Source organism: Bos mutus, chromosome 11 (genome assembly GCF_027580195.1).
Source record: "Bos mutus isolate GX-2022 chromosome 11, NWIPB_WYAK_1.1, whole genome shotgun sequence".
In the NCBI taxonomy this organism is placed as follows: Eukaryota; Metazoa; Chordata; class Mammalia; order Artiodactyla; family Bovidae; genus Bos; species Bos mutus.
This window is the reverse complement of record NC_091627.1, coordinates 12,105,393-12,127,498: the sequence shown is the minus strand read 5'-3', so window position 1 is coordinate 12,127,498 and position 22,106 is coordinate 12,105,393. Positions and strand designations below refer to the sequence as shown.

Here is a 22,106-nt window from a genome sequence, read left to right as displayed (position 1 = left end):
TGGGTTACCCTGGTAAACAGGGGAAAGGTGGTATTGAAGGTTTGGGGAAGCAGGATGGGCTTCAGCAAAGGCACAGACACAGCAGGGTTGTGTGGGGTCACCGGGTGGAGGAGGCGAAGCATGAGGCAGGGAGCCCCAGGACAGGGGTTGAGGAGGCAAGGGTTGGCTGTCCCATTCCAAGCCCAACACCTGCCATCAGGAGATGCTAGTGATGGAATGATAGACAGGAAGAGAGGAGCATGGGGGCATTTGGGAGCCCTCTCTCATGAAATCATAGAGAAAGAAAGAAATACAACTCCCTGGCCTGTCTTGAGATCTCTAAGTATTTGGGGGTGGGGAAGGTACATATGACAAAAAGACAATCTCATTTGGCTCTTTCTTATTGTTAACAATGGAATGGTTTCTCAGTGATTGCTAATATTCTACCCCCACTTACCACACTGAGATGAACAGACACTCCTGGGTCAGGGATAGGAAGTTTGTACAGAGTTTCAAGAAGCTCATTCCACTGACTCTCCTGAAAGAAATAAAAGGCTTAAGTAACAAAGGCAAGACTGAGCCCTTAGTCAGAGACCTGCAGGGAGGTCTGGGCACACAGTGAACTATGGGCCCTCATGACTGAGGGGGCTGGGGAGGTGCTGGCCCCACAACAGAAATAGGTTTGATATTCAAGTAGAGTTGGACAAAAGACAGTGCTTATGGCTCAATAAAAGAACCAAATAGATCCTCCCACACCAAGTTTGACATTTTCTACTCAGTGAGACACCTACCATGACCGCCTTTTATGGATCATATACCATAAGCTCTCAGCAAATCTATCCTCTCAACTCCATAGCAACAACTTTTAAATGCAAACAATCCCAGCTTACAGGGCGGGGGTGGTAGGGAGAAATAACGATGACACTATAGATCTTGTCTTTATCATCATTACTCTCAATTAATTTTATTGAGTGTTCACCAGATACACACAGCAGCCTCCAATTATGGAAAGTTAAAAATGAACTACTACAACAGCACGCAATAGAGGCTGGTGGCTGTGCATTTTAATTAGAGAAATCGAGCCACAGGATGAAACATAAAGCAGTACAAATTATTCGATTGAAAACAGATTCACCTTTAAAATGCTCAAAAGAACACTGCTTACAGAATCATCCAAAAGCTATTTCTCCCACCCTGTGGAATTCTCTGTGCTGATAAAATAGTAATAAGCTTACATTTGTACCCATTTGGTAGCTGTTTTCAGCCTCACAACTACCTCACTTTACAGACTGAAAACTAAGGCTCCGAAGGGTAAAGCAACTTGACTCAAATCAGCCAGCTGGGAACTGCACAGCCAGAAGCTAACCACAGGTTTTCTGTGTTCAAACCCAGAGCCCTCTCTGCTGTTCACAACTGTCTTTGTTAGTGAATTTAAAGGAGAGGGAAAAGAGGATAAGTCCAGATTAAAATCATGTTTTCAATCTGAATTCATAACTTACTCAAATTTCTCAGAGGGTAGAAATGAACACGTGCAGGCACACAAGTTTAATTTTGCTTTGAAACAATCTCAAACTTACAGAAGAATTTTAGGACATTACAAAAACAACAACAACAACAAAACCCTTTATTTTCCATTTGAGGGTGGATTACCAGTATTATGCCCTGTCATCCATAAACACCAAGGATGTTCTCCTACATAACCACGATCAGGAAATTAACACTGAAACATCATCATCATCTAATCCTCAGATCCTACCAAATGTTGTCAATTATGCCAATAATGCCCTTGATAGCAAAACAATCCAGTTCAGGAACAAGTGCTGCCTTCAGTTGCTATGACCCTAGTTTCTATCAGTCAGGAACAGTTCCTACATTTGTAAGAACTTGACAGTGAAACCAATCACTTTGTAGAATAATGCTCACTTGTCTGATGTTTTCTACTGATTCAGATTTCAATTCATCCCATTTCTGCTGACGCTCACTTTAATCATTTGATTAATTCATCTGATGTCTCTACTGTAAGATCAATCATTCTCCCTCTGTGTTGAGTAAGCATTTTGTGAAGCAATACTTTATGTAAATCAATAGCTTTTTAGTTTCTCTTCACTTTCCACCATAAGGGTGGGGTCACCTGCATATCTGAGGATATCGATATTTCTCCCGGCAATCTTGATTCCAGCTTGTGCTTCTTCCAGCCCAGAGTTTCTCATGATGTACTATGCATATAAGTTAAATAAGCAGGGTGACAATATACAGCATTGACGTATTCCTTTTCCTATTTGGAACCAGTCTGTTGTTCCATGTCCAGTTCTAACTGACCTGCATACAGGTTTCTCAAGAGACAGGTCAGGTGGTCTGGTATTCCCATCTCTTTCAGAATTTTCCAGTTTATAGTGATCCACACGGTCAAACGCTTTGGCATAGTCAGTAAAGCAGAAATAGATGTTTTTCTGGAACTCTCTTGGTTTTTCGATGATCCAGCAGATGTTGGCAATTTGATCTCTGGTTCCTCTGCCTTTTCTAAAACCAGCTTGAACATCTGGAAGTTCACAGTTCACATATTGCTGAAGCCTGGCTTGGAGAATTTTGAGCATTACTTTACTAGCGTGTGAGATGAGTGCAATTGTGCGGTAGTTTGAGCATTCTTTGGCATTGCCTTTCTTTGGGATTGGAATGAAAACTGACCTTTTCCAGTCCTGTGGCCACTGCTGAGTTTTCCAAATTTGCTGGCATGTTGAGTACAGCACTTTTACAGCATCATCTTCCAGGATTTGAAATAGCTCAACTGGAGTTCCATCACCTCCACTAGCTTTGTTTGTAGTGATGCTTTCTAAGGCCCACTTGACTTCACATTCCAGGATGTCTGGCTCTAGGTGAGTGATCACACCATCATGAAAGTGAAAAAGGAGAGTGAAAAAGTTGGCTTAAAGCTCAACATTCAGAAAATGAAGATCATGGCATCTGGTCCCATCACTTCATGGGAAATAGATGGGGAAACAGGGGAAACAGTGTCAGACTTTATTTTTGGGGGCTCCAAAATCACTGTAGATGGTGACTGCAGCCATGAAATTAAAAGATGCTTACTCCTTGGAAGGAAAGTTATGACCAACCTAGATAGCATATTAAAAAGCAGAGACATTTCTTTGCCAACAAAGGTCTGTCTAGTCAAGGCTATGGTTTTTCCAGTGGTCATGTATGGATGTGAGAGTGGGACTGTGAAGAAAGCTGAGCGCTGAAGAATTAATGCTTTTGAACTATGGTGTTGGAGAAGACTTTTGAGAGTCCTTTGGACTGCAAGGAGATCCAACCAGTCCATCCTAAAGGAGATCAGTCTTGGGTGTTCATTGGAAGGACTGATGTTGAAGCTGAAACTCCAATACTTTGGCCACCTCATATGAAGAGTTGACTCATTGGAAAAGACCCTGATGCTGGAAAGGATTGGGGGCAGGAGGAGAAGGGGACGACAGAGGATGAGATGGCTGGATGGCATCACCGACTCGATGGACGTGAGTTTGGGTAAACTCCAGGAGTTGGTGATAGACAGAGAGGCATGGCGTGCTGCGGTTCATGGGGTTGCAAAGAGTCGGGACACGACTGAGCAACTGAACTAAACTGAACTGACTTTGTGTAAATATCACATTCCCCTTTTAATTTATCTATTTACTTATTTATATTAGTATGCACACATGGTCTTCTGTTTTATTTAAGGGGTTATAATCCTTTTGTATCATTATTTGTTCTGATGCTCAAATTGTCCCAGATATGACCAGTGAAAATCCTTTGCTCCTTCAAACTCACTTTTGTGTCTTTCTGGCATTTTTACATCATTTTTTTAGATTTTAATTTCTTATAATTTTTTGCTTTATTACTGCTTGAAACAAAGTAGTGACTCTAACATCATGAACAATTAAATAAGGAAGCAGGACTGCAGAGTAGAGAAGAGAAATAATTTCCACAAAGCAAGAAAAAAAAAAAAAAAAAGAACTTTATTCAGTGAGATCTCTATGACCCACATGATTAGCAAATTTTGAACTGCAATTTCACTCTATGTCTTTAACCAATTATTCTTCTGGCTCAGCTTTATTTATTTACTTCTGGAAAATAGTATACAAAGCTTTTTATTTGTATTTTTAAATTAATTTTTATTGGAGTATAGTTGCTTTACAGTGTTGTGTTAGTTAGCAAATGAATCCGTTATATGTATACATATATCCCCTATTTTTTTATTTTCCTTCCTGTTTAGGTCATCACACAGAGCACTGAGGATAGTTCCCTGTGCTATACAGTAGGTTCTCATTAGTTATCTACCTTTTGCATAGTAGTGTATATTTATCAATCCCAATCACCCAATTCATCTCACCCTCCCTTCCCTGCATTGGTATCCATGTTTGTTCTCTACAACTGTGTGTCTATTTCTGCTTTACAAATAAGTTCATCTGTACCATTTTCTAGATTTAACATATAAGCAATATTACACATTTGTTTTTCTTTCTGACTTATTTCACTTTGTATGAAATAAGTCTCTAGATCCATTCACATCTCTGCAAATGACACAATTTCACTCCTTTTTGTGGCTGAGCAATATTCCACTGTATACATGAATGGCATCTTCGTCTATACCTCTGCTGATGGACATTTGGGTTGTTTCCATGTCCTGGCTATTGTAAACAGTGCTGCAATGAACACTGGGGTGCATGTATCTTTTTCAAGTATAGCTTCCTCTGGGTATATGCCCAAGAACGGAATTGCTGGGTCATATGGTAGTTCTATTTTTAGTATTTTAATGAAACTCCATACTGTTCTCATGGGTTTCCCAGGTGGCACTAGTGGTAAAGAATCTACCTGCCAATGCAGAAGCTGCAAGAGGCGTAGGTTCAATCCCTGGGTCAGGACTATCCCCTGGAGCAGGAAATGGCAACCCGCTCCAGTATTCTTGCCTGGAAAATTCCAGAAGCACCTGGTGGGCCACAGTCCATGGGGCCGCAAAGAGTTGAACTCGACTGTGCACATACTGCTCTCCATGGTGGCCATACCAATTCACGTTCCCAAAAACAGTATAGGAGAATTTCCTTTTCTCCACAACCTCTCCAGCATCTATTGCTTATAGATTAAAAAAAAAATTCATTTATTCAGCTGTACTGGGTCTTAGTTGCAGCAAGCAGGATCTAGTTCCCTGACCAGGGATCAAACCGAGGTCCCCTGCACTGGGAACAAGGAGTCTTAGCCACTGGACCATCAGGGAAATCCCTGTAGATTTTCAGAAGATGGTTATTCTGACCAGTATGAGGTGATACCTCATTGGCATTCATTTGATTTGACTGGCATTCATTTCTCTAATAATTGGTGATGCTGAGCATCTTTTCATGCGTTTGTTGGCCATCTTAATGTCTTCTTTGGAGAAATGTCTATTTAGGTCTTCAGCCTATTTTTTTTCTATTGGGTTGTTTGGTTTTTTAATACTTAGCTGCATAAACTGTATATTTTGAAGATAAATCCCTTATCAGCTGCTTTATTTGCAAACATTTCCCCCCATTCTGAGGGTGGCCTTTTCATCTTGTTTATGATTTACTTTGCTGTGCAAAAGCTTTTAAGTTTAATTAGGTCCCATTTGTTTATTTTTATTTTCATTTACATTATTCTAGGAGGTTACTTGGAAAATCCCACGGATGGAGGAGCCTGGTAGGCTGCAGTCCATGGGGTCGCGAAGAGTCGGACATGACTGAGCGACTTCACTTTCACGCATTGGAGAAGGAAATGGCAACCCACTCCAGTGTTCTTGCCTGGAGAATTCCAGGGACGGGGGAGCCTGGTGGGCTGCCATCTATGGGGTCACACAGAGTCAGACACGACTGAAGTGACTTAGCAGCAGCAGGAGGTGGGTCAAAAAAAGATCTTGCTGTGATTTATGTCAAAGAGTGCCTAAGAGTGCCCTATGTTTTCCTCTGAGTGTCCAGCATTATATTTAGGTCTTTAATCCATTTTGAGTTTATTTTTGCGTATGGTGTTAGGCAGTGTTCTAACACATTCTTTAACATGCAGCTGTCCAGTTTTCCCAGCACCACTTATTCGAAATACTGTCTTTTACCCCCTGTATATTCTTGTCCCAATGTCATAGACTAGGTGACTACAGGAGTGTGGGTTTACCTCTGAGCTTTCTATCCTGCTCCATTGATCTATAATTCTGCTTTTGTTCCAGAATCATGCTGCCTTGATTACTGTAGCTTTGAAGTAGGGTCTGAAGTCAGGGAGCCTGATTCCTCCAGCTCCATTTTCCTTTCTCAAGATTGTTTTGGCTATTTGGAGTCTCTTTTGTTTCCGTACAAATTGTAAAAAATGTTGTTCTTATTTTGTGGAAAATGCCACTGGTCATTTGATAGGGATTGCACTGAATCTATAGATTGCTTTGGGTAGAAGAGTCTTTTTCATAATATTGAGTCTTCCAATCCAAGAACATGGTATATCTCTTCATTTGTGTCATCTTTGATTTCTTTCATCAGTGTCTTAAGTTTTCTAAGTATGGTCTTTTGCCTCCTTAGGTAGGTTTATTCCTAGGTATTTTATTCTTTTTGTTGCAATGGTAAATGGGGTTGTCACCTTAATTTCTCTTTCTGATCTTGTCAGTGTATAGGAATGCAAGAGATTTCTGTGTATTAATTTTGTATCCTGCATCTTTACCAAATTAATTGATTAGCTCTAGTAGTTTTCTGGTGGCATCTTTAGGATTCTCTACGTATAGTACCATGTCATCTGCAAACAGTGACAGTTTTACTACTTCTTTTCCAGTTGGGTTCCTTTTTAAGATTACTTTTTCTTCTCTGATTGCCATGGTAGGACTTCCAAAACTGTTTTTAGTAAGAGTGATGAGAGTGGATATCCTTGTCTTGTTCCTGATCTTAAGAAGAAATGCTTTCAGCTTTTCCCCAATGAGAATGATGGTTGCTGTGGGTTTGTCTTATATGGCCTTTAAGGTACATTCCCTTTATGCCCTCTTTCTGGAGAGTTTTTATCATAAACGTGTGTTGAATTTTGTAAAAAGTTTTTTCTGCATCTATTGAGATGGTCATATGGTTTTTATTTTCAGTCTGTTATTATGGTGTATCACTTAACTGATCTGCGTGTATTGAAGAATTCTTGCATCTCTGGGATAAATTCCACTTGATCATGGTGCATTGGTGGTTTGCTAATATTTTGTGGAGGATTTTTGCATCTATGTTTCTTGGTGATATTGACCTATAATTTTCTTTGTGATATCTTTGTCTGGTTTTGGTATCAGGGTGATTGATGGTGGCCTTGTAGAGTAAGCTTGGGAGTGTCCCTCCTTCTGTAATTTTCTGGAAGAGTTAGAGAAGTTATTAGCTCTTCTCTAAATGTTTGATAGGATTTACCTATCAGCCATCAGGTCCTGGACTTCTGTTTGTTGGAAGATTTTTAATCCGTTTCAATTTCATGATTAGACTACTCATATTTTCTATTTCTTCCTGATTTAGTCTTGGAAGGTTTGTCCCTTTCTTCCAGGTAGTCCATTTTATTGGCATATAGTTGCTTGTAGTAGTCTCTTACGATCCTTTGTATTTCTACAGTTCAATTGTAATTTCTTTTTCATATCTAGTTTTACTGATTTGAGTCCTTTGCCTTTTATTCTTGATGATTCTGGCTAAAGGTTTATTCATTTTATTTATCTTCTCAAAGAAACAGTGTTTAGTTTCACTGTTGCTACCGTTTTCTTCTTTTCCATTTCATTTATTTCTGCTCTGATCTTTATGATTTCTTTCCTTCTATTAACTTTGAGGGCTTTTTGTTGTTCTTTCTCCAGCTGCTTTAAGTGTAACCTTAGGTTGTTCAAGATTTTTCTTGTTTTTTTGTTTTGGTGGAACTGTACTGCTATACACTTCCCTCTTTTGCTGCATCCCATAGGTTTTGGGTGGTGTTTTCATTACCATTTGTTTCTAAGTCTTTTAAAAAATTTCCTCTTTGATTTCTTCAGTGATCCGTTGGTTATTTAGTAGCATATTGTTTAGCCTCCATGTGTTTTTTTTTTCACAGCTCTTTTTTTTCCTATGCAAGTGTGACAGTCACTCGGTCGTGTCTGCTTTCCGACCCCATGGACTATACAGTCCATGGAATTCTCCAGGTCAGAATACTGGAGTGGGTAGCCGTTCCCTTCTCCAGGAGATCTTCCCAACCCAGGGATCGAACCCAGGTCTCCCATATTGCAGGCCGGTTCTTTACCAGCTGAGCTGCAAGGGAAGCCCTAAACCTGATTTCTAATCTCACAGGGTTGTGGTCATGCTTGATACGATTTCAATTTTATTAAATTTACTGAGGCTTTACAATAAAATAAATTAAAAAAAATTTTTTTTCCAAGGCTTAGTTTGCGACCTAAGATGTTATCTATCCTGGAGAATGTTCTGTGTACACTTGAGAAGAAACTATATTCTGCAGCTTTGGATGGAATGTCTATAAATATCAGTGAAGTTTATCTGGCCTAATGTATCATTAAAAGCTTCTGCTTTCTTATTAATTTTCTGTCTGGATGATTTGTCCATTGCTGTAGGTAAGGTGTTAAACTCCACCACTGTTATTGTTACAGTCAATTCCCCCTTTTACGTCTGTTAGTGTTTGTCTTATGTATTGAGGTGTTCCTATGTTGGGTGCACAAATATTTAAAATGGTTATATCTTCTTTTTGGATTGATTCCTTGATCATTATGTAATGTCCTTCCTTGTCTCTTGTAAGAGTCTTTATTTTAAATTCTATTTTGTCTGATATGGGTATTGCTACTCCAGCTTTGACTTCCATTTGCATATGGTATCTTTTTTCCATCCCCTGCTTTCACTCTCCATGTGTCCCTAGTTCTGAAGTAGGTCTCTTGTAGACTGCATATATATAGTTCATGTCCTTTGATCCATTCAGCCAGACTATGTCTTTTGGCTGGAGCATTTAAATTTAAGGTAATTATCTATACATATGTTCCTACTGCCATTTTCTTAATTGTTTTGGGTTGTGTTTTGTCGGGTTTTTTTCTCTCTCTTATATTTCCCTCTTAAAGAAGTTTCTTTAGCACGTATTGTAAAGCTGGTTTGGTATGCTGAATTCTCTCAGCTTTTGCTTGTCTATACAGTTTTTCATTTCTCCATCAAATCTGAATGAGATCCTTACTGGGTAGAGTAATCTTGCTGTGTTTAGTCACTCAGTCATGTCTGACTTTCTGCGACTCCATGGACTGCAATCTGCCAGGCTCCTTTGTCCATGGGGATCCTCCACGCAAGGATGCTGGAGTGGGTTGCTATGCCCTCCTCCAGAGGGTCTTCCCATCTCAGGGATTGAACCCAGGCCGCACTGCAGGTGGATTCTTTACTGACTGAGCCACCGGAGAAGCCTAAGAATGCTGGAGTGGGTAGCCTATTCCTTCTCCAGAGGATCTTTCAACCCAGGAATCAAACCAGGGTCTCCTGCATTGCAGGTATATTCTTTACCAGCTGAGCTACCAGGGAAATCTTGGTAGTAGATTTTTCCTTTCATCATTTTAAATATGGCCTTCCACTCCCTTCTGCCCTGCATAGTTTCTGCTAAAAAAATCTTATGGGGAATCACCTTGTATGTTATTTTCTGCTTTTAATATATTTTCATTGTATTTAATTTTTGCTAGCATGTTTCTCCATGGATTTATCCTGTATAAGACTTTCTGCACTTTCTGGACTTGAGTGACTATGTCCTTTCCCATGTTAGGGAAGTTTTTGACTCTAATTTTCAAATATTTTCTCAGACCCTTTCTCTTCTTCTGGAATCCCTATAAATCAACTGCTGTTGCAGTTAATGTTGTCACAGAGGACTCTGAGACTGTCCTCATTTCTTTTCATTCTTTTTTCTTCATTCTGCTCTGCAGCAGTATTTCCACCATTCCATCTTTCAGCTCATTTATCCATTCTTCTGCTCAGTTAGTCTGCTATTGATTTCTTCCAGTGTATTTTTAATTTCAGTTATTGCGTTGTTCAACCATGATTATTTTTTATCCGTGTTCTTTTAGGTCCTTGTTATCTTCTTGATCTATATCTCTATTCTATTTCTGAGATCTTGGGTCATCTTTATTATAATACTCTGAATTCTTTTCCAGGTAGATTGTCTATTTCCTCCCTTCATTTACTTGGTCCTCTTGGTTTTTACCTAGCTCCTTCATCTGCAATATTTTTTCCATCTTCTCAACTTGTCTAACTTACCATACTTGCAATCTCCTTTCTGATGGCTGTAGGGTCACAGTTTCTCTTGCTTCTGGTTTCTGTCCTCCAGTGGATCAGGTTGGTCCAGGAGCTTGTGTAGGCTTCCTGGTGGGAGGGACCAGTGCCTGTGCTCCAGTGGGCAGGACTGAGTCCTGTCACTCTGATGGGAAGGGTTACATTGGGGGGGGGTGTTTTGGGGTGTCTGTGAGCTTACTATGACTTTAAGCAGCCTGTTTGTTAATGGGTGGGATTGTGTTCCTATCTCGATGGTTGTTTGGCCTGAGGCTCCCAGCACTGGAGTCTGCAAAAAGTTGAGTGGAGCTAAGTCTTGGTATCTAAGCTAACAGCTGTCCCTTCCCTAGGTCTGCTCTCCAAATCCCACTTTTCAGCACCCAGCCTCCCTCCACACCAGCAGACACACAACTCAGGCTGGGGTATGCAGGCTGCACAAATCTTATTCTGGTCTACCTCTCACAGACTGGTTGCTGGTTCCCCTCCGATCCTCTGAAGTTCCTTCTTTGTCCCAGCTGACTTCCGCAGAGTGAAGGGGTTTCTCTGAGTGTAGGAATCCCTCCTCATCCTTCAGCTCCCTGCCAGGGGTGCTGTTCCCTTCCTATTTATTTCCTCTTTTCTTTCTTTCATCCTATCTGGTTGTGTGGGGATTTTTCTTGTGCTTTTAGGTGTCCAGAGAGTTCTGCTAGTGTTCAGTAGGTGCTCTGTGAGAACAGAGAACAGTTCCATTTGCAGATATATTCTTGATGTATTTGTGAGGATAGGTGAATTCCACATCCTCCTATTCTGCCATCTTGACCCCTCCACCCCAAAATGTTTTGAGCACCTCCTCACTTTTGGCACAAAAAGATATCCCAGACTCATCTTTTCACAAGTATAAAAAGAATTAGACATTTCTTCAAGGAGTCCCTGCTCCTTTCAGTAGAAAATGGATTTCAGTTCAGTTGCTCAGTTGTGTCTGAATCTTTGCGACCCCATGGACTGTTTTCCAGCATCAGGGTCTTTTCCAATGAGTCAGTTCTTCACGTCAGGTGGCCAAAGTATTGGAGCTTCAGCATCAGTCCTTCCAATGAATATTCAGGACCTTAAGGATGGACTGGTTGGATCTCCTTGCAGTCCAAGGGACTCTCAAGAGTCTTCTCCAACACCATAGTTCAAAAACATCAATTCTTCAATGTTCAGTTTTCTTTATGGTGCAGCTCTCACATCCATACATGACTATTGGAGAAACCATAGCTTTGACCAGAAAATGGATTTAGGAACCAAGATTTGGGTACCCGGGTATGTGCTCCCTGCTACTTGTGTACAGTGGATACTTGGGTGTGCTCACTGCTACTTGTGTACAGTGGAAAACGGGGTGCTCACTGCTACTTGTGTACTGTGGACCCCAGGCCCTTCCAGTGGATAGGGCCAGGGGACATCTCTCTCACACGCACAACCCACAGTACACAGTTACATCTCCATTTTCTGTATATCTGTCACATATACTGAAAGCCATGGGGTTCACACCAATGACTCATTTCAATCCAACACAGGAATAATCGTAGTTTCTTCTCTTTACATATTTTAACTATATTCTAGCCAAAGTGAAAAATGTTGCCTTTATTTCCTTAATATATCGACTTGCTTGTATGTAAGCAATCCTCTCCATCTAGATGTCCTTCTTACTCTGCTCAAATACTGACATCCAGTGCTAGGCCACCAATATCTGCCCCCCTCCCCTGGATCTCCCACCAACAAAAATGCCCTCCTTACCCCAGGGTTCATCACCCTAGTGCTCAGCCATTGCTGCTGTCCTCTTTCCACGTGCCTCCTGTAGATCCCACTGAAGTTCTGACATCTGGTGCCCAAATAAAGCCAAGACACTGTCACCACTGCTGATGCTGTTGCTAAGTCACTTCAGTCATGTCCAACTCTGTGCGACCCCATAGATGGCAGCCCACCAGGCTCCCTCGTCCCTGGGATTCTCCAGGCAAGAACACTGGAGTGGGTTGCCATTTCCTTCTCCAATGCATGAAAGTAAAAAGCGAAAGTGAAGTCGTTCAGTCGAGTCCGACTCTTAGCGACCCCATGGACTGCAGCCTACCAGGCTCCTCTGTCCATGGGATTCTCCAGGCAAGGGTACTGGAGTGGGGTGCCATTGCCTTCTCCACTGTCACCACTGTCCCACGTAAATGCGTCATTGCTTAGCCTCCAACACCCTCAAACAGACTGCTCACTCTCTCTCTGGATCAGACGCCCTCCTCACCCTCTGCCATCCCTTCTGCCGAGATGTCATCATTACTTTATTCAGGGCCTGATAATCACTGTGCATCAGTGACTCAAAGAGACACCCTCATGATGTAGCTTAGACTCTGTCCTCCATGCTGAGCCATCACGGTCACTCCCCATGCCCTTAATTGAAGCTCACCTACCCTGTACAACTTTCTCAATGACTTCTGGACTTGGGGAAGAGTTTGTTTTGTTTTTTTTTTTTAATTAAATCTCTTTCTACCTGGTCTAATCTGATAACCCACATCTTGCAAATAATCAAGCCAGTTGCAAGCAGACTACCTATCTTCTGTGTCATAATTTCTTTGACCAGAAGAAATTCAATAAACAAGAGTCTTTCGTATAAGGGAAACAGACTCCACTAGAACAGATCACTGAACTCAGTTTCCAACATTCCAAGAGGCAGGGTCCTTAACTGAGGCAAAGGCCCAGAGGATTGGTACACCAGTTTTACAGAGTAATAATCCTATCTGCCCTGTGCATAGTTTGTTACCCACCTAATATTTCCTGTACCCCAAGACATGTTTTTAAAAGTCTAGTAAGTCTTTTTTTAAATGACTGGAGCTTATATATGGTGGGGAAAAAATGTGAGTTAAGTTCCAATTGTAAGACTGTTAACAGCCTACATGTTATACAATTCTATTTACTAAAGACGTCTTTCACTTTTAAACGAAAAACCAAATGTTTGACAAAAGTGAACCATGAATCGGAAATCAATGAGCAGATCCAAGGTGGCTACAACTCATTCATCAAAGCGTAAACCACTTCTTTTATGACAGAATTCCCTGATACCTAAAGCATCCTTTCGGAATGAGTGTAGTGATCCGGGGAGCCATTTCTATTAGTTATTTCTTCCATTTACTGTGGCCTCTGGAATACACTTGCCAATGAGTAAATCTAACTTAAAGATTTATCCATTATTGACACAATTTCTACCTTTTCTTCAAAAATAGCATTTCCCAAAATGTGTTCCAGGAAACATTGGTATCTCAGAATGCTGTCAATATTTGTCATGGAATTAAAAGGTATGGGGCTGTTGTGAATTTCTAGGTAACATAGATTTCTCCACTGTAGGACTTTTCAGAGTCTATGTTACAGGAATTTTAAGGAGACAAAAATGAGGCACAGCTTTCCCTTTCCCTGACCCCAGTATTACTCACCTATGGTACTCTTTTTGAATGGAGCATTTTTTAGAACTAATGTTCTGTAGACAATATGATGGGGGAAACTCTCTAACATTTAATAAGAATGCATCTCTTTAATTAAAAATCTTAGACCATTTACAAGAAATGAAACTATAATAAGTTAGTTTTATAGACAAATATTCAACTAACTAATAATCAAAGAAATGAAATTAAAACAATGAGAACTGTTCACTTGTCAAGGACACAATGAAGTCATCAAAAGCTAATGATGTGACTGTGGTAATCCAGGTATCCCTGTACTTTGCCAGTAAAGGGTATCTTTTACCCTTTACTGGCAAAATACAGGAGTACAATTCTTCTGGAAAGAAGCTTGGCAAATGTTTTAAAATATTTATGTCTACTAACCTTCAAATGGCCCATCTGAGATTCTCCTTTTAAGGAAACACTCCAAAATGAAGAAAATGTTTTATGTTCAAAGATGTTAATGGCTATACAATAATGGAAAAAAATCCCAGATAATGAAAATTCCTAATAACAGAGAAATGTCTCAGTAAACCAAGGTACATGATACATGATACGCAGCCATGGTAAAGATTTACAATGTTTTTATTGTTATGGAATAAACACTTCCATTACTATGGTACCTAAAATTGTGGGTCTCAAAAGTCTAAATACAGTTCCAGTTGCCTCGACACCCACGGAAGATACTTCAGCATGTCACTTCTTCCCAAAGTACAGTGAGGTACAGCTGAACTTTTAAAGTGATTTTCAGACCCTTAAAAAAATTACTGTAAAAGCACAAGAAAGCCCTACTGAAATGGGACTGGGACATTGGGTTAGTCACTTGCCAGTTAAGTGTTTTATTGACAAACCCTAACAATTCAAATTTGTGCCTCAGCAAAATTATTATTTAATACATATCATGAACTTTCAGAGCTGTTTGGGAATATAAGATGGTGAATATTAACTCTGAATGCTAAGGGCCTATTTATTATGTATGTAATTCAAAAAGTAAAGGAAGAAAACATCCCAAAATGCTAGCGATATTTATTTGAGGTTGGGGGGAAGGTAGGGAGACATATTAGGAGCGACTTTCGTTTCCTTCTTACTGCTTTCTGAATTTCCCAAACTTTCTATAATGGGAACGTGTTACTTTTTCAGTAAACATTTTAGTGAAATACACAGCACTATTATTTTTATAATTATAAAAGTTAAAGTTTACTTATTAAACAGAGTAAAATAGAAGGTAAATACCTGTCCTTTTGTCGTGTAATCTGCCAAGATGTTAAGTAGCTTATAAAATACTTCGAACCAGGGGAGATAGCTGAGGGAAGAAGAGGAAACACACGAACTATTAGTATACAGGTCAAAAACTTTAATCAGGAGCTAATTCAAGACAGTACATTTCAGTTTCTCTTTATATCCTGAAGGGCTTTCCTGTTGTAGGCTGTGCTAGAAATGCAGACTGGTAAAATGCTAATTATTTCTGAGATTTTAAAAAATTGCCTGTGTAAGGCAGAGGATTGAATGTCCATTATAAATTATTCCCATGCCTCAGAGCTAGAACAGGTTCATAAAGAAGAAATTCAAAGCAGACTCTGCAATCAGGAACCATCTCTGAAGAGGCCCCCAGGCTCCTCCCACCACACCCACCCCTTCCAGGAAAGCTTCTATTCAAGTTTCTCATGATTGGACACACATGGCCACACAGACACTCGCATAGACACACATACACGGCACTTTCACCGTTGCTGTGTGCAAGTGTCCCAAAGGCCCCAAGAGCTTGAAACCATTCATCAAACTTTCTATTATAATACAGCCTTCTCTGTGCTTATTGCAGCAAGAGCTCTGACTCTCTGCCCCCACTGCCCTCCAGCAGGTCCTGAGCATCATGTCCCTTAATTCTGACGAGAGCCTGGTCCTGACCTTAGTCCATCCTCTGTGTGGCTCACAGAGTGCTCTAAGATGTGAGTGTAAATGGCCCACTGGATTCCATCCCTGCAGCGGTGCCCCATCACTGCAGGACTGCTCAGGACTGCATTCGAGGCTCTTCTGTCAGGTCCTTGACCGTCCTTCCAGTCGCGCTCACTTTGCACCCCATATACACATCCCTCTCACTGCAGTCATACTCTGAGGAACGTCTAGGCATTCTCAAGACTGCCCGGGTCTGCGCTGCATACACTTGGCACTGTTCTTCCTCTGACCTTCACGATCTTCTCTAGCTGACTTCTGCTCATTCTCCTAATAGTTCCCCACTGCTGCCCTGCCCCGACTCTCAAGCCCTAATTCCCCTTTTTCTGTACTGCCCTGTCACATGCCTTCCCAACAGATTAAACATGACAATAAGGAAGGAATCACATCCTTCTTACTCTGTCTTCCCAGGGCCAAGCACGGAGCCTGGCAGACCCTCAGTGCTCAGTGTTGATAACAAACAAAAACAGCAGAGGCGTATTAGTGCTACAGAATTATTGCTGAAACATATTCCTACTCCCAAGAAGTTTTTTCACTTAAAACATCAATAGCTTTGTTCTCCATAGAAAACTTTTCCAAAATGACATCAAACAGTCATGTGGGAAGAGTATCCTATCAACTGCTTGCCGTCATGCTCACATCTGCCCTGCTGCGCTCATAGTGTCCATTACCAATAGAGTGGAGGACTGACTCCATCCCACCAGGCAGAAGGAAATCAGCGCCCTGGACAGATTACCAGCTGTACTGCTGAGGGTAATAAATGAAGTGAGAGGGAACAGAGAGGATAGATAAAGTGCACAGCTCTCTGTCATTAATGTCTGTCTGAAGCCAGCACATGCTACTGTAAAATTTAAGTAGCTTATCAAAATATACTGATAAGCAACTTAACTTTTCACTTCTCTGACAGTATTATCACTTATGTTAATATGCTTCAATCAGCTCTGGCAACTGCATATTGATTATTATAGAGCAAATGACTGCTGCCACTTTACACAGCATTTACTTTGGCAGAGTAATGTAAACATTCAAGAGGGATTAGGGAGGAGATAAGTTTCCCTCTTCCTATTCTGTTAAATAAACCTCTGCTGAGTTAAAAGCCATTATAGAATGAACAATAAATCCCCTCAGAAAAAAACTCCTGCCCAGATTAGAGGACTCTCAGTAAACAAACTTAACCAAGGATTACAAATATCTTTCTTCTTTTCCCTGAAAGAAAAAAATACCACTAGTTAAATCCAGCGGGAAGGGGTCGGTGGGGGGGAAGCAAGAGAAAATATTTTCTTGTAAGGAAACCATGGTTTCAAGTAAATGAGAGCAAAGTTGCAGTCATTTTAGGAAGACTTGAAGGGACATGGGACAGGCTGCTTCTCTGATAATTTAGGACTGCGGTGCACAGGAAGCAGTTCTGGCCACTAGGTCCAACTGACCAACACAGTTTGTGAGGATGCAGGAGGATGACAGGCTACAGTCGCCTGGCCCACAGCCGACTGTGCCCAGGATCTCACACTCAACCTCGACCCCACCAAATCGATTCTTTTTGGCTACACTAAACAGAACCCTCAGCCATGGGAGGCTTTGCAGTTGCCCTGGAAATCAGCCATCTCTCTCTCCAGCCTGACCGGACACAACTGCTCCCCACATGTTGTCCCCTGTGCACTGACAGATGAGTATCTAGCGATGGCAGTGTTAAGGTCTTGAAACCAAAACCCAGCTGTCTTCTTCTTCAAAGGATCCCTCTTTTCCCCTGTTGGGAGGCCAGGGTTCACAGCTGAACTTTATCCAGTGGTGTTTCCTGTACTGCTTCATTAGTGCCGACACAACAGCTTCGAGCTGCTGGCAAGGGTGCAGGTGAGGATATGGAGACCCTCGGCTCCATTTTGTGCTCGTCTGTCAGCACGAAGTAAACACTACTTCCCAATCCAAAGGCAGGAAACAAACGCTCCATTGTGCTGCTCCCTCCTCCCTGGATAGCTAACGGACTTCCAAACATCTCAGGGCTTGCTCAACTTGCTCCCTTCATGCGACTGCTCAAGTTTGCAATGCAGAGCATCACCACGTGTTGGGCTCAGTTCAAGGCTGGGGCCCCAAATCCCAAAGAGTCCCTGCATTGAAGAAGGCCATGGTCCTTTGTGGGAAAAAGAGATAATATAACAAAGAGTAATAGTTTAGGTGGGGGTGCTGGATCTCTTTCCCAAGTGCTTTATTTAGCCTAGGCTTTTGGATCTAATTATTAAATTACAAGGGAACATGAAAACAAATAAACAAACAAAGAAAAAAACAGTCTCAGTCATGTCTGACTCTTTGTGACCCCATAAGTAGACCGAGTATATAGAATAATGACATGAGTTGAGAAAGTAAAAAATTTAAACCATGGTTTTAGGGGAGGGCACACAATGGAGAGAATAGCTAGTTGCATCTATTTGTAGGAGTCAATATGCATCACACAGAAAGGCTGGGCTTCAGCTAAGTCTTGAAAGAGGCTGTTCTTAGTGTATGGGAAGAAGGTTGGAAGGGGTGGAGATAAAGAGCACAGGAAAAACACACACGCAATGGCTTGCCAGCACAAACCTGGGCATGACTTGAGAACTGTGTGCAGCTGGAATAGCCAGAGAGTAGGGTGTGCAGGCTGAAAGATGAGGCAGTGTGCAGAAGGGTCAGGCTCTGGAGGGGCTCTCATGCCAAACCCACGGGCCTCCCTTTTATTCTGTAATCCGTGGGGAACCATAGGGCCAGTTAAAGAGAAGAAACATTTTGAAGATGAGTATTTAGAGCCAGGCAGAAAGTGCTTATTTCCCACTCAGCACAACCCAGTGGATCATCTCAGCCCTGCCAGAGCCAGTGTCCACTTTGCTACCCTAAAGAGAAAACCTTAGATAATACGATCTGGTAATACCCATAATTTGAAAAAGATCAATATAAATGCTCGGGCTCTAGTATGAACAAAAAAATGAAAACTACTTTATAATAAACGGTTTAATATTTAAACACTCAGGTACCATTTTATTAGGAGATAAAATGAAACAGTACCTCCTCAAGGGGCTTGTGGCAGATGTGCATCTACTTGTGTTGAGAATGATGAGTTTAAGGCTAAGAAGACTGACATGCAATATGGTTTTTCAGTTTTTCTTGGTGATTTCCACTTGCCTGAGAAGCTCTTAAAACTCCATCATGGGTACTCTAAGGGAGGTATCCCTTCTTTTCTTACTTCCCATCAGCGGATTTTTGTCACCCAGGATTTACTGGATGACAAAACATCCCTTGACTAAGGCTATTTGCCATTCAGTTGTTAAAGCTTTCATATTAACCACCCCCACCCTCAAAATTTAAAGACGCAGAGCAGCACAGCACATGGGAAAACACAGACTTGAGTCGACTCTGCATGAATCTCGGTAGCAACTGTGACACCTCAGGGAAGTGATCTCTCACAGACTCAATTTCCTCTTCTATAAAAAGATATATACCCTCTAATGAATGTAACTGATGTATACAAGAGACATCCAACCTAGGGCCTGGAATACTCTTCTGTCCCTCTCCGCCTAACATTCTTAGTGTCTGCTTCAGAGGCTCCTCCAGGACTCTGTATACCCCATGCCCTGCAGTCACCAGAGTGGATAGCAGAGTACAAGCTGTTATTAAGAGGAAAATACTCACACATGATATGATCGCTTAAACCAGTAAGTCCCCACTCAGCCCTTCAAGTTTGACTAGCATCTCTATCTACCCCACTGCTAGTGTCTTGGATGGTCCAACATCTACAAGAAAATGCAAATAAAACTACAGCCTCTGCAAACAATGCAGAATTTCATGAAGCCCTTGTTAAGATGCTGGACACCTGCTCAGAGTCAAGGCAAAGTGACTAACAAACGAAGACCTGGCAGCATTAGACCAACAAGGGATGAGAGAAAAATCAAGAAAAACAAGGATGCTGGCACCAAAGTCAAGTCAAAAGAATATGAATTCAGTATCAAAGGGTTAAGAGAAGCTTTGGGAAAATTGATGACATCTTCAAATACTTTTGGAAAAATGACTGCTTTTATGATTATGCTATGAAAGTTAAATATGATATATTATTATGTCTGAAAAATCAAAAAACCTCCCCCCAAACCCCACTTGACTCATTATTCTAAGATTTAATGTGTTGCTAGAATAAAAGCTAGATTTTGTCCAAATGAATTTATTTTTAAAGTTTATTTCTTTTTTTTTCCTAGATAAAATTTTAAAATAAATCTCCCTTCATTTTTACTATAAAATTTTGGTTCCACTTAAATAGGTGCATTTTAGTCCCAGCTCCTGGGCTTATCCACATGAAGACTCACCTTAGTTCTTGATTAGTGTCAACTCCATGAGAACAAAGATCAAGTCTGCTTAGTGTTTAATCTCTAATATGTGTTAAACATCCACTAGGTCAGAACTTCCCTTGGCAGATGTAACTCATCCCTACAGTTTCTACTGAGGCCGTTACCACCAGAGCCAGAGAGGAACAGTTAACCAACTCTTATTGGAAAGTGGGGCTTCAGACTTAGGAAGTGGGGTTTTGTGTAGAAAAATGCTCCAGAAACAAAAACAATTGCTATCAGTGGACTGCTGGAGTCTGTGACAAATAATTAAAATAGAGTGAGCACACATTCCAAGCAGACCAAGAAGTACCCACAAACTTAAGATTTCTTACTCCTTGTCCTTCAGCATCAGTAAATCCCACTATCCACTTTTTCTTTTCCCACTTTAAGTACTATGGGAAAATGTCACAAACTAAACTGATTATTGCAGTTTGATAACCTAATTTTTCAAGCACAGGTGAACCTCTAAAACTGCCCAGGTATCCACTGATCTGTTAGTGTATCAGGCCCCAAGTTTCTCTGAGTTTGCTCTAAACTTGCTCTTTCTCCCATCTCTAAAATCCATCTCTCCTGCTCTTCAAAAGATACTCTTCTCTCAAACCTTACTGAAGAAAAAAGCTCTAACATGAGCTTTCCTCCCTCCCATTCCTACACCTCTCATGCCCTCCCCTTACCCTCCCAACTGGAGGCAGAAAGTGGGAAGACTCTAGACTTCAACCACACTGCCTTCTGTAAGACCTATCTTCTCCCTCGTTACACTCAGTCAACAAGGATTCCCATCTTTAAGCCCAACAAAACCATCCATGTGTGCAGTTTTCACACATACAGTTCTCAAACTACAGCTTTAGCATCGAGGTGAACACATGTTCCTCCCTATGAGAAAAATATCCACATCTTCCTGAGCTAACCGCACAAGCTTCACTGAACATTTTCTGGAATTTAAAATGGAGGTGACATTTACAGTTCAAACATCACACATTTCCAGATCATTCACTTTTCAAATGTTGTGGTCAATCATCCATGAAACCACATATTCCTCTGTATTTATTAAGAGCCATCTGATGTATGGCTGGCACTCTGCAAGGTGCATGAGTAATGAGATCCAGGACCCAGCATTCGGGGAGCTCACTATTTCATGAAGGAAGCAGACACACTGGTGTTCTAGAAAGTTTTCCCATGGAAAAAGACAGTTTGCTGATCAATTTTACACAGACTGCTAAGCCAGGAGATCCACCTATTCTGTCACTAGCTGTGGCCTGGACCATTTCTCCTCCCCAACATGTGAAATGGGGATATTTAACTTACACGGCGATTGTGAGAGGAAAACATACACATCCACCACTGAGCCTGAAACAGACTGAACAATGTTTTTCCCTGATGAAATCACACTCTTTCGCCATTAAGATCAAAAGGTGGAATAACCTAAATAAGAAAAAACAAACAAACTCAATCCCCTTTGGGAGATCAGAGATAGTTTCACTCAATCTGAGCGAATATTCTACTTTGCTCACAGTTGCTAATCTCAAATTGTAAATTTAGTATGGTTTCCAGTTAAGCTCCAGAATCTCTGATTTATGCCCATAATTAACATCCCATTGTGATATCTATTATATCTATGCAGGAAAATGTATGTACTGAATGAGCAGAAATATTAATTTGCCTTAAAAAAAAAAACAAGCTGCCATAAAACATCTGTGCTTACATAAAGCTACCCAAACATACACTTGGATTTGATTTTGGAAAAAAGACTCTCTTCTCTCTTGATGGGTATTCAATAATTGTTGCTTTTAGAGAGCGGATCTGTCATCTTCTTTTCTATGACAGCATTACTATGATTGAGGGAGATTGCTCAGGAGGAAAGCAAGGAGACACTTTTCTGTTATCACCGGTGAAGTGTTGGTAACAGAAGATCTGTAGAGTAATGACACCTGCACTGACAATTCACTGTAATTCTCAGATATTTTCCATTGAGCCCAGAGAGGGCGAGCACAGAGGCCTTTCATCATTTTCCTAAGAGAGTTTATGATGCAGCCCCCTCCTGCATTCACACACCTGCAAGTTTTTTTTCCCATTCAGAGCATCTTATTTTATGGTTTAAATTACTACTGTAATATAATGTAATGGGTTAGTGAGGGTCTAACCATGGCCCACCTTACAGAAGCTTTCATAGACTA

General features: G+C 41.0%; 1 protein-coding gene across 6 annotated transcripts in view; it reads right to left on the bottom strand.

The window, feature by feature from the left end:
* Positions 1 to 22,106, bottom strand: part of DENND1A (DENN domain containing 1A) — a 533,349-nt gene that overhangs the window by 265,602 nt on the left and 245,641 nt on the right. For all 6 annotated transcript variants that reach the window (XM_070379017.1, XM_070379021.1, XM_070379022.1 and 3 more), the window contains 2 exons: positions 14,879 to 14,948; positions 437 to 517 (listed from right to left, as the gene is read on the bottom strand). In XM_070379017.1, coding sequence (XP_070235118.1) covers positions 437 to 517; positions 14,879 to 14,948 — 151 coding nt within the window. The remainder of the gene's footprint in view (positions 1 to 436; positions 518 to 14,878; positions 14,949 to 22,106) is intronic.